This window comes from Homarus americanus, unplaced genomic scaffold (genome assembly GCF_018991925.1).
Source record: "Homarus americanus isolate GMGI-L3 unplaced genomic scaffold, GMGI_Hamer_2.0 scaffold45698, whole genome shotgun sequence".
In the NCBI taxonomy this organism is placed as follows: domain Eukaryota; kingdom Metazoa; phylum Arthropoda; class Malacostraca; order Decapoda; family Nephropidae; genus Homarus; species Homarus americanus.
The window spans coordinates 2,931,670-2,945,425 of record NW_024735554.1 but is presented as its reverse complement, the minus strand read 5'-3'; the positions used below and the strand labels follow the sequence as shown (position 1 = coordinate 2,945,425).

The 13,756-nt window shown below is 35.9% G+C and overlaps 1 protein-coding gene across 9 annotated transcripts in view; it reads left to right on the top strand.

Moving 5' to 3' along the window:
- LOC121871386 overlaps window positions 1–13,756 on the top strand; it is a 107,774-nt gene that overhangs the window by 32,952 nt on the left and 61,066 nt on the right. For 7 of the 9 annotated variants that reach the window (XR_006089868.1, XM_042373614.1, XM_042373618.1 and 4 more), the window contains exons 5-11: window positions 150–301; window positions 797–862; window positions 5,521–5,640; window positions 6,487–6,619; window positions 7,419–7,654; window positions 8,262–10,148; window positions 13,702–13,756. The exon at window positions 13,702–13,756 is cut by the window's right edge and continues 1,076 nt beyond it. Coding sequence is in view for 8 of the 9 variants with exons in the window: in XM_042373614.1 (XP_042229548.1) it covers window positions 150–301; window positions 797–862; window positions 5,521–5,640; window positions 6,487–6,619; window positions 7,419–7,654; window positions 8,262–10,148; window positions 13,702–13,756 (2,649 nt within the window). In the remaining variant the exon portion in view is untranslated. The remainder of the gene's footprint in view (window positions 1–149; window positions 302–796; window positions 863–5,520; window positions 5,641–6,486; window positions 6,620–7,418; window positions 7,655–8,261; window positions 10,149–13,701) is intronic. The other 2 variants (XM_042373619.1, XM_042373620.1) reach the window with 2 other exon arrangements.

The following is a 13,756-nucleotide window of genomic DNA, read 5'->3' as shown; positions in this document are numbered from 1 at the left end:
TTATTTCTACCTTGGTAATGTATATATTTTAATATGTATTTCTTCTGAAGAATGGAAGGTGTAATTTGTTTACATATACTGTACAGTATTAGCTGCTTGAGTCTGACCTACAGTTCATAGTTACCACATAATTTTTTCTACATTCACAGTATTTGAAAATCGGGAAAAAATGGTGTTGGTGATGGAATATGCGGCGGGTGGAGAACTCTACGATTATCTTAGCGAGCGCAAGGTGCTATCGGAAGACGAAGCTCGGAGAGTGTTTCGTCACGTTGCCTCTGCAACATATTATTGCCATAAGGTTGGTATCGCATACATCACAGTACAGTACAGGTACTTGTTATTCATGGACATAATAGTTTTGTATGTCAGGTATAATATTTGTATCCTTTCAGATGTTTCCCTTCTTTACTATGATGCTAAATGTAAAGTGTTGTCTCTACACTACCTGAATATCTGCAAGTAATTGATATGAATAGCAAGTCAAAAATATTCCCCAAATACATGTATTTCTTTGTACTGTACAGTAATTTTGGTTGTAATATTAATGAATGTTAGTTTCTTCTTAGCACAAGCTCATATTACAGTACTGTACAGGGTATTAGTTTGTTTGTGTGTGAATTTGTACAGCAGTACAGTATAGTATGGTGCTTGTGATGAAAATAAGAAGTGTGTTTCCAATTACCCAAAATATCTCATTTGAAAAATTTCTTGCCATACTGTAAGTAATTACATTTATAAGGTAACATATTATGGTGCAGTATTGTTAAGTGATGTCATTACTGTTTCTTTACAGCATAAAATCTGCCACCGAGATCTCAAATTAGAAAATATCTTATTGGACTTGGAAGGTAATGCCAAGGTAAGTGTCTAAATTATATCTTAGGATTTTACAGTCATAAGAACATAAGAATGGAGGAAATTGCAGCAGGCCTATTAGCCCATACTGGGCAGTCCCATTTACACCCATCCCCTGTTGCTCATATATCCATCCAACCTATGTTTGAAGCTATCCAGCGTATTCGAGTTAATGATGATATTTGGTAACTTGGTCCACTCATCCGCTACTCTATTTCCAAACCAATCTTTACCTATTTTGCGCCTAAATATAAATTTGTGTAATTTAAAACCCTTGTTACGGGTCACTCCTGGTTGGATAGTTTGAGTACCTTTGTAATGTCCCCTTTGTTCAGCCCTGACTTCCATTTATATACCTCGATCATATCGCCCCTCACTCTACGTCTCTCGAGGGAGTGCAAATTAAGAAGCTTTAACCTGTCTCTGTACTCAAGGTTCCTAATGATTTAAAGAAAAACTGTACATTCACAGCACCAATGTCCATTTTCTGTAGTAAAGTATTGCATTATTTTACTGTTTTGTAATTAAAGAAACAGGCGAGACTATTAAAATAAGGTTAAAGTATGAAAAAAAAAAAAAAAATATTATATAAAAATAAAATATATATATATATATATATATATATATATATATATATATATATATATATATATATATATATATATATATATATATATATATATATATATATATATATATATATATATATATATATATATATATATATATATATATATATATATATATATATATATATATATATATATATATATATACATACACAGTCGACCCTCGTTAATTCGGACCCCTTTAATCCGGATTTCGGATAATTCGGACAAAATCTGAACGAACTTTTTTTTTTTTAAAGATTTGTAGGAATATTACCTACGCGGACCTTAAGCTAAAATGCTGGTCCACCCACTGCTGGGATAAAACACCAGCGTCTTTTTGGTCAAATGTAACATCACCACTAGTGTGGGGGGGGATGCAACTTTTAGCTTCAGACATGAAAAATATTTACCATTTACTGCCAGTAAACAATGGAAACGTAAAATTTGTACCAATTAGTAATGAAAAGTTGTGCAGTTCCTTCAGCAAATGAAGCTCACCAACTTACAATAGGCTAAATTACCTTACAACGTGTTTTCAGTAGTCTATGTTGAAGTTCTTAGCACAGGCTAACTTATCATATCATATACGGTATCACAGTTCTCATTGATCTACAAAAAATACCGGTAATAAAAACCTTTTTGATATTTCACACTTAATATAATACCCGGTAATCTACTTCAACCTCCTATTGTTTACAACGACACATGACGCACCACCAGCTGTTGAGTATTAGCTACACGGTACGCTTGTTTTTCGAATCGTTTTCAGTTAAAAAACTGTTACATCACATGTATATTTTATCTTAACTGTGCCTGAATGAATATATTCTCAGAAATAAATAGTATTTTTGCCGAAACGTGATGTATTTCAATGTAAAATAGGATAAAATACATGACGAAAACAAAAGACTTTACCTACCCTTCCGATGTTCTAGAGAAGTTACTCGTTTTTTTAATAGTTTTTGGTTAAAATACTGTTATATTACAATGGTATTCTATTCATACTGTGCTTGATATAATGCATTCACGGAAATGTAATATTTTTGCTGAAATGACGTACGTTTTACAGTGGAAAGTGGGATAAAATCGTGACGAAAACAATGACTTTCGCTTTCTTTCGTTCAAATGATGTTACCGTAATTGCTTTTCGAATGGTTTTCAGTTAAAAATCTGTTGTATTACAATAATATTCTATCCTAATTGACTTGAATAAATACTACGATACCATATTTCTGAATATTTTCATTAAAATTCATCCAAATCATTTTCCTTGTCATCATCTGCAGCACCAAACAGCTTCTCCCAGTCCTCTCCTTGAACAGGGCTAGAGGGTACGTGTTTTTCGAATCGTTTTCAGTTAAAAAACTGTTACATCACACGTATATTTTACCTAAACTGCGCCTGAATGAATATATTCTTGGAAATAAATAGTAGTTTTGCTGAAACGTGATGTATTTCAATGTAAAATAGGATAAAATACATGACGAAAACAAAAGACTTTACCTAAGCTTCCGATGTTCTTGAGATGTTATTCGTTTTTTTAGTAGTTTTCGGTTAAAATACTGTTATATTACAATGGTATTCTATTCATACTGTGCTTGATATAATACATTCACGGAAATGTAATATTTTTGCTGAAATTACGTACGTATTACAGTGGAAAGTGGGATAAAATCGTGACGAAAACAATGACTTTGAAATATAATGCAATATTAACCCCGAAATCGGTTAATTCGGACAATCGGCTAAAACGGACACCCTTCCCCCTCTATTAGTCCGAATTAACGAGGGTTGACTGTATATATATATATATATATATATATATATATATATATATATATATATATATATATATATATATATATATATATATATATATATATATATATATATATATATATATATATATATATATATATATATATATATATATATATATATATATATATATATATATATATATATATATATATATATATATATATATATATATATATATATATATATATATATATATATATATATATATATATATATATATATATATATATATATATATATATATATATATTTCTATGTACATTTGCCTGAACTTATACCTAGTACAGTGGCTAGTGTGTCTTGTGAAATGTGGCAATACAAATGTGCCTACTGTATCTAGCAACTATTGCGAGGTTCCTTAGGGCTATTCCTGGAGTTTTAATATGATGTAGCTAAACAGACTCAGAGGCAAGCAAAATATATTTTTAAATAGTATCTTCAGTAATACAGATTTAATTTTAGAGACTTCACAGTTTTCACTCGAGAAAGTCTAGGTGACTCATCGTCCCTTAATGCATGCAGAAGGATATGCCGCATGCCCTCATTGGACATATAGACGTAACGATCCTAACAATAACATGATAAAATGAACTTAATTGTGTTGTAGCATAAGGAATTTGTGCCATTTTAGTAAAATTTAATACTTTTTCCCTTAATAAGTATGAAGTCTTATGTTATACGGTGATATTATATTACTTAAGAGTTGTTGTTCCATAAGAGTGGCAATTTAATGAGGTTTCTGTAAATGTAATGGGTACAAATGCCTGCAGTTCGAAAACTGCATTCACTTGTCGAGCGGCTCTCCGTCAGCCGGACAAAACTGGTCCACATTATTATTTTTAATATTTCTAAATAACCCTACAGTCCGCTTTCAGTTATAGTTTTTCAGTTATGATATTTGATTTGATAACTGATATATGTGGGTGTTCCGCATGCCTCATCAGTGCAACCACGGTACGCCGCTGGTACAGAGATGGGTACAGTAATTGGGTATCCTGCTGTAGCTTAAAGGACACTGAATGATTCTGTAACAAGAGAGGATTCCTGGTGTACTTTTAATCACTATGCTAGACAGAGTTAATTGCTAGAAATTATTTAGAAAGTTATTAGAAAGAATGGCTATGATTTATCCATGTGTCTCCATGCCATAGTCCTCGGGTATATTCGACAAGTATTTTAAGGTACCTACTGTGGGTTAATGTTGCTTCAGGGAGGATCCATTAAGGAGGAATAATCTTACCTTAGTTACTGGATAATGTTTAAGATGATGATTTATAGTCAGGCTTAAGTGGGGAGCGAACACTTCTATATAACTTATGTTGTCCAGATGATGTGGTGATACTTTGCTGCAGCTGATTAACCCCTTCATTATGATGACTTAACCCCTTCATTATGATGACTTAACCCCTTCATTATGATAACTTAACCCCTTCATTATGATGACTTAACCCCTTCATTATGATGACTTAACCCCTTCATTATGATAACTTAACTCCTTCATGAGGCTGGCATAACCCTTTGATTCAGGATTAATGGTTAATGCTTTATACTCGAGGAATTAAGACATTGTACTCAAGGGGTCATTATCATACTCTAGGAGTTAAGTTATCTTTATCAGCACAGTAGGCTGTTTCATATTACTGTACTCTGGGTTGACCTACCGGTAATACTGTACTCAATATAAGTTTTAATACATAAAACAGGATGCTATATATAATGACAATCCTCATGTTTTGCTGATTAATAAACAGCCTTAACCCTTGAATAGTAAGTATTATCTTTGCAAATCAGCTGTGGGGATGGCAGCCATCATCAGTGAATGTTTCTTGTTCTTTGCATTCCTTTTTGGGGTTGAAATATTATCTAGGAGCATAAATCAGTGGGGTCACTCATGATGTTATTGGTTTTTGCATATGGCATCACAATTCATCCTATTTCATTACTTTATGTAGAAAATAGGTGGTATTATGCAGATACTGTATCATGGTGGTTATCAGGTTTAGGAGGAATGAACGAAAGGTGGAACTCACATTCAGACATACCAACTGAACCGAGACTGCTGTGTACGTGTTATTGTGTTCATTTCCAAATACATCAGGCCCAGGGGGAGGGAGGGGAGGGGGGCGATTCTTTTTTGGGAGAGTATACAGTACGTTTATACTGGATACATTTAGAAATCAGTCTGTATAATTATGGTTCAAAGTTTGATGTAAATTTTCTTTTTTTGCAGATTGCAGATTTTGGTCTTTCAAACGTGTTTGATGAAAAACATCGGTTGGACACATTTTGTGGGTCTCCTCTTTATGCATCACCAGAAATTGTTAAAGGCATCCCCTACACTGGACCAGAAGTGAGTCTGATTACTGCTCTTTTATCAGTTATTTAGGTTAACTCATTCCATTTATATACAGTATGATAAATTTTATATCAGTGTTTGTAGGTTTATATAAAACACATGATTGTATGATATATAATACAGTACAGTACTGGGATATTTAAGAAAAATCTTGAACAAAAATACAGTACTACATAATATTTGGGTAATTTATTTACATTAGGTTTCCTGGGGATGAAGGTCGGTCAAATTTAGGTTAAGCTAAGTTAGATTATGATAGGTTAGATTAAATTGGATTATGATAGGTTAGATTAAATTGGATTATGATAGGTTAGATTAAATTGGATTATGATAGGTTAGATTAAGTTAGATTATGATAGGTTAGATTAAGTTAGATTATGATAGGTTAGATTAAGTTAGATTATGATAGGTTAGATTAAGTTAGATTATGATAGGTTAGATTAAGTTAAATTATGATACATTATATTTAGTCAGATTATGGAAGTTAGCTTAAAATGCAATACAGTAAAACAGTGAAGGAGCTTAAGTGCAGTGAAACTATGGGTTAAGAGTGTGACATCATCTGGGGTGTTGTGTACTGTACCACCACAGAAGGGTTGGTCTACTACTGAATGGCTCAATCCCTGGGGATGTTAATACAGTATATATGTGTATAGTACAGTATGTAGTTTGTATATAGGGTGTTTTGCAAACTTTTTTGAATTTTAGTGTTTAAATTCTTATGTGTCAATACATATGTTAAGGTACCACCATTATGTTTATTAAGAAGAAAGTTAACTTTTACTTTCTGAATAAATGGATGGAGCATTAAATTTGAAACAAAAACTTTCTACTGTTCAGGTTGACTGTTGGTCGTTAGGAGTTTTGCTGTACACACTTGTGTATGGTGCCATGCCATTCGATGGCTCGAACTTCAAGCGACTGGTCAAACAAATCACACAGGGAGATTACTACGAGCCTAAGAAGCCTTCTCGTAAGTTCTGACGAGTTAATTTTGTATATACTGTATTTTATCTTGCTGGGACACACCGTAAGATGGTTAATTTTCTGAGAATTTTAGGAGAAAATTGTTTTCATGACTTTAGGTGCAGTGGCTGAGTGATACAATTTCTGCTTCCAGCTCTAAGTGTAACTGGTTCATGCCTGGGGCACCACACAGCTGTGAGTGGGTACCTAACTCTACAGCTGGGGAAGTGAAGGTGGTCACACTGCATTCCTTGTATACTGAAGACTTAAAAGAACATGTGCTTTATATGCGCTATTCCTAACTTTAACTTCCACTTTTTTGTTCTATTATTATTTGCACTACTAGACTTTTGACTTATAGAAGATATACCCTGTGTTGTACAGTGGTATATAAAATACAGGCTTATGTACAGTATATGTATTAAGAACTAACTATCTACTTATTTACTACAATGTCATTTTTAAAGAAAGTAGACAGTTATTTATATTATCAGAGAAGTCTTTCCTGTAGTTACCAAAACTCATAAATAAGTCAATAAATAAGTCGTTAAGTCCAAGTTAAAATGAAAATAAAGAATATAATTATGGGAGTGGGCCTCATTGTTGTACAGTTTGAAATGATTAATTTTGAACTTTCCCTTCCCCAGAAAGTAAGCATCATGAGAATATAAAGGAAGTGTTCCTTTATATACTGTACAGCTTTGTTATGAAGACAAAGGTAATACAGCAAGGTGTCTTATTTGGCCATTACAGCTCTACTACTGTGTGTTAATATAACCTTTGCTTTTATTCATTCCAACACACAGGTGCCTCTGACTTGATCCGACATATGCTCACGGTGTCGGCCACTAAACGAGCCACAATAGAGGACATTTGTAATCACTGGTGGGTCAACGAGGGATTCTCAGAGCAATGTTTGGAAGTGGCCGAGGCCCTGGCTAACCAAACTCCCGTCCGCCTTGATCTGCTGCTGTCACTCGCCCCAAAGCACATCAATTCAGAGCACATGCTCATCCAGCCAGAAGAAGATGACAGTGCCAGAGTGAGTAGTTATGTGGGAGGTGTTACCGCTAATAAAGCTACACTACAAGGAGTAATGACTGTCTTCCTCTTCAGTGTGTTCATCATTACTCAGTTTGGACTTGATCATGAGATTATGAGCCTTTAAGTGATAGCTAGATGACATATTTAAAAAGTTAACACAGTTATCAGTTAGTGAACTTGATAAAATCCGGACAATCTGAATAATTATTTTTTGGTATACAGTAATTAAATCTCATATGCTTTGGCCATAAGAAGCAACATTTGGAACAACAAAAATTAAACTATTAATTTTAAATTTTGCAGAAAACAACGTTGCTTAAAATATGTAATGTACTACAGTATATTGTAACTTCTTCATGGTAGATCTTTCTTGTTGTACTGTAATAATTTTCTTTCAGTATTCAACCAGGGCTCACAGTCTCTTGACTCAAGTGTAGTGAGTGATGGCTGTTGGTAATACATTATCATTGTTTAGAATTTATGTGGCTAACTAATCATGCTTTTGTATACTTTTATTTTCAACTTTTTATCATGTAGAGTTTTTGTTACTTAGCTTTTAATAATTTATAAAGCGCCAATAGCATATACCAATTTTTGCCTTGCAGTCGCCGCCTACCTCAGAGGTGACTCGACCACCCCCACAGCTCCAGTTGCCTCCTCCACCTCCGTCTGACCCTCTTCCAGTTGCTCCAGCACGTTCAGCTTCCCTTGGTGCAGTCACGTCTATTAATCACAATGAAATTGAAGCTTTGTTGGCACAGAAAATACGGGAAAAGAAGGAGAAGGAGAAGAAGAGAAAAGCCGATGAATCTGGTACTATGGAAAAGAAAAAGAAAAGAGAGTCTCTGGTAGAGGGAACTCCCAAACCTAGTCGTAAAGAACGAAAGTCAGACGTACACTCACATGCAGGAGAGTCGGGAAGTAGTCGAAGACCTCCAGTCATACCAGACAGCGACTTATCCGAGCGTAAAAAGAGCGTGAAAAAGCGAGAACCTGTAGTGGACGACGATACTTTAGAACACGATAGAAGTGAGCGTTCAGAACGGAAAAAGAGTGTTAAAAAGCGTGAACCTATAGTTGATGGTGATATTAGTGATCTAAGTGAAAAGTCTGAGAGAAGAAAGAGTGTGAAAAAGCGAGAACCTTCAGTAGGTAAAGATGTTAGTGAGAGTGACAGAACAGAGAGGAAGAAGAGTGTAAAGAAGCGAGATCCATCAGCTGATAAGGACATTAGTGAAAGTGAGAGAACAGACAAAAAGAAAGTTGTGAAAAAGAGGGAGTCTTCTGTGACTAGAGAGTTAATTGATGATAAAGTAGAGAGGAGAAAAAGTACGAAAAAGAAAGAGTCATTGAAGGAAAAGACTCCTATTAAGACTGATAGTGAATCTATTACTGAACCTTCACCTGTGATAAATGGGGAAAAACATGCATATAGTAAAGCCGAGATGGGTAAGTCACGGGACATACAGATGGACACATGTGAGGACCAATTCTTGAGTCAGAGCCAAAAGCCTCCCCTACCCAAGGACCAAGTTATAGAGCAGGTACAACCTCCTTCATCCAATGATATGGAACTATGTAGAAGTAACAGTGCAAAGAGTGAGATTAAGGAGAACTCAGGTCAACAGTCTGAACAGGTAGAGCCCATGGAAACTGAGCCAGTCACTCCCACGACAACGTCCCCGGGACCCACGAGAGTGTCAGCGAGCATGAGATCAGTGGGGTCTGCTGCTTCCAATGACATAACCCTTAAGGCCTCTGATTCTTCACTCTCCAGGGAGTCTGTTAGTCCAATGAAGACTGAGGTAGGGGCATCCCCCCAGCCTCATGACACGCCAAAGAAATCATCATCGCCCAGTCAGACTCCACAGGTGAGAAAAGTAAAGTCAAAGTCATTAGTAAAAGCTTCCTCTAAGAGTAAGGTTGAGGCCAGGCCAGTGGAGGTAACAACCACCAACAGTGAAGTTAGTAGAGTAGTTCCATCACCTATTCCCAGGGTAGATGAAACAGAAAAAATTTTGCAAGAAACTGCAGATATAATTAAACATGCAGAAGAGTCAAACATTCCTGATACATTAAAAACAGGATATGAAGAACCTCAGGTCAAAAGGGAAGTAGGTGGAGGTGTTGTGCGCAAAGAATGTGAGTCAGTCAGTGACGTTCGGCAGAAGGATACTGAATCAACTGGTGAGTCGGTCTCTAGTAAAGATGTTAGCCAGTCATCATCTATGTTATCAACTCCAACTCGAAGTCGAGCTGGTTCAGAGTCATCCACAGAAGCTCGGCCGCCCCGTACAGACTCGGCAAAGAGACAGTCAAAGATTTTTAAGGCTGCTGCCATGTGGGAGAACCAAGGTAATACAACTCAACCCCCAATTGAGAAACTCAAGAAGCCAGTCAGAACTGCGGGAAATGTCATGTCCGACCTAGCAAGGAAGTTTGAGGAAAAGCCATTAGTTGATCGCAAGAGTAAATTGGTACCCAGTTTTAAGGTAATTTTTATTTTTTATTAGTTTTTTATTTTACCTGAGTAGCAATCATCAAAGTTCATAGCTTGATTAGACAGGCACCAATAAAATGCACGGGTTTGCATTATCTCCTTAGATATTATTTCCCACCTCCTGTTGTACTGTCCTTATGTGAGCATCGTAAAGCATGATACTTATATTTACTACACTGGCTTGTGAAGTGCTGACTAAGATTAATGGCAACAAATATTTTATTATGATCTTGCCTTAAGAGTATCTCTGATTGAGGAACCTTTTTCTCCAAATATTGTTGCTTTTCACTTTACTGTGGTGTACATTGATGGATTGTCTGTTAAAGTATGTCTCAATTTTATAGATTAATTTTTAAGGCTAAAGCCATTGACCTGATGGTTTTCATAATACAAGCTGCTAATTGGGTGTCGTAAGCCCTGAGACGGTCCCCTGTACTGTGAGCCTATACTGAGTATTCAATGGATAGGAAAAAATCTGGACTTTCACTGAGTCAGCTTTTTATTTGAACACATTTATAATGGAGCAATAAAGAGGGGTTGGTAGGTCTTCCTTATAAGACAGTTGCTGTCTTGTGTGATACACTGTCTGCCTTCTTTTCTGAGATTTTATTTCTTTTAGGCATTGTGAGAGACTGGTAGTTATTGTGAGATGTTAGTAGGTAAATTGGCCTGTGTAAGGTTAACTCACAGGTTAGGTCTCCTTGCTTTGAGGACAGTAATGTTTAGGCTTCAACAATCTTTGAATATTTCAAATAGGGAAAATGTGTTCCTATTACAACAAAAGCATTATTCTCTCTTAATCTGGAGGAGGAATAGGACTGTCTGTATCCCAGTGTGTTTTGGATTCCTCTGGAAGGTGTGGATGGATCTTATGTGAGCTGGGTTCAGTACACCAGAGTGATGAAGATGGTGGTGTTTCGTCTCGGATATATGCATTAGCTTGAAGGAGCCTTTGCTTCTTACCGGTATCCAATATGCTCGAAAATACAAACAATACAGTATTGATTTTTTCATGGACATGTCAGCAGTCAGTTGTGTTAATAAACGGGTCATCAACAATTTGCTGGAACAATGAATGTTGAAGCAGATGTTGTGTAGAGTGAGGATTTGTTACCTTCTAATTTGAGTTTATATGACGTGGCCTTCTCGTGGTATTATTATCTCGGGTTAATTCTTTCATGGATTTGTTTGCCTTTTCCTCTGGATGGCACCAATGCTGTGGAGTGTTTACCATTGGTTTGGGATTGTTGGGAGCAGATATTCCCACTCTTTCCGTCTACTACAGGTCATAGGGAAGCTTTATGTTTCACTGAATTACTGTCTTAATACTGTACTGTAGTTCCATATTAACCTAGCAGGAATTGGCTTCTGCTTGAACATTGTATGAGGCTTCTTTCTATTTCTTTCTCTTTCAAGATTATGTTTATATTTTCAAGAGTTTGTCACCCAAGTCTTTTAGTGGATATCGGTTGACTTTGTGTTTGATGATGATTCACTAAAATTATTGTATGGAATGTTTGAATGTCAGGGTTCCAATTTTTTTACACTCTTCACTTTCTTAAGGATCTTTATGGTATTCCATTCAGGCATTGGAGAGGATTTCACCAAACTCATTTCTGATAGAACTATGTGGTCTTGTATGGTCTGGGGCTATGGTCAGTGATGGGTTCTGAGCAAAGCTTCAATGATAACACCAAAGGCCTCTCTGGTGAGGAAGAGTTAGGGAGTGGGTACAAAGTACACTCTTGACTTTTGGAAATGACAATGAAAAAAGAAGCACAGTGTGTAGCTTGAACATCCTCCCTCCTCATGGGAATTGGTGACTAATAGTGAATTCATATTGGTGCAAATGTGGTGATTGGGTAGACGCATCACCACCGCTTTATGGCCTTTTTCCATGCTTGTGTGGGTTAGCATGATTACCTGATGGCAGCTCTCCATGCTGCATGGTGTCTTGCAGCCTCTCTTGTAAGGATCTTATCTCTCGAGGGTATTTCTCACAACCTCTCCCCATGTCATTCTTGGTCTACCCCTAACCCTCCTGCCCTCCACATTTAAACTTCTGCATCTCTTGACTCAGTTGGTCTCCTCTTTTCTCTCTACATGCTTGAACCATCTCAGCCTACCTCATTGGAACCCTCACCAATACCCTCAGTACCCAAGTGCCCTGGTAGCTCTGAACAGAGTTTCAGTGTCACATTACAAATTCTATCTCTAAAAAACTTCCTGTCATATGCGAATAACTCTTACTCCTGAGCTTTCCCATTTTTGGGGTTATGGGGTGATAAGTTTGATACAAAATGGGTTAACAGATTAACCCTGGCAGACATAATGTGGGGGTTGTCTGAGGACACACAACCCCCCAATAAGCATCCTGTATTGGATAAGACATCTGATTGTGGACATAAGTCAGAAAACAGTAATTTTAGGGTTAATCCTCCATTTATCTCTTTAGATTATAGAAAGAGAATACTGTATGATGCACAGTAGAAATTCTAGAATACTTATTTTTAAATATTTATTTTTTTATGCAAGAGGGGCAGATTGAGAGGGGGGGTGGATTTATTTGATGAAACCCAACACTTGTTTCAGATTGGGATGTTTTATGGTTACAAATTATAAATACCTGATACTGTATTGGAATTAAACATACTAAATCAAGATAGTATCTTGGTTCGGGGAGCGTTATTACCCACCTAATGGACCTGCCCCTGACTGTACAGTATTGTGTTGTAGTCTGGAATCATAATTTTTTAATGTTTGTAATGGTGCAAATCTTTTTTTTTAAATGCAATATGTAACTACTGTACCGTACCTGCTCTGTAGTTCAACACAACAGATCTATAACTGTGTAGACTCGGGTTCAACACAACAGATACAGTTTAAAGCTTCTGGACTTAATATTGACTCTGTCTTGATTGGTGGCAATATAGTAAACACTCTGTACGTGTCTCCGAACATTAACCTTATGACTCACAGATGCAGGCGTAGGTTGATCAAGTACACATCTGAAAGAAGTTCATTTGATTACACTATTTAGATGTTTAATACAGTATTATAAGAGAAGGTGTAACCATTTTATAGAAACACTTACTGTACCGGGCATATATCTGAACATTGTTATTTATCTTCGCTGAGGATGTTTATGTCCACGTATTATAGTGTTTTTGGACATAGGCGTCTCTTTTCCTTTGTAAATTTGGTGAATTTTACATTTTCACTCATTTAAATTCAGTTTTCTGTACCCACCATTTTTTACTTTATTTAAATGTAAGCTATGCCAGATTTAGTTGCCATCGAGTGCTGAGAGCAGTAATGGCAACTTTTGTGGTTATTCTCTTTAGTATTGTGGGTGTTTTTTACAATATTCATGACAGTACAGTATATTTAACTTGTTGCTAGAACATGAGTACTGTATTGTTTTAAAAGCTGTAGAATTATATATTTTACCGGCTAATTATATAAGTCCCTTTTTTTTTGTCAACCTTGTTCTGTGTGTTATCATATTAATTAATGGAGAACTAAACATTTATCTGTAATTTCAGGTGTCTGATGCTAGGAAAGCCTTTGAAACTAAACCAGCGGAGAAACCCACTGTTA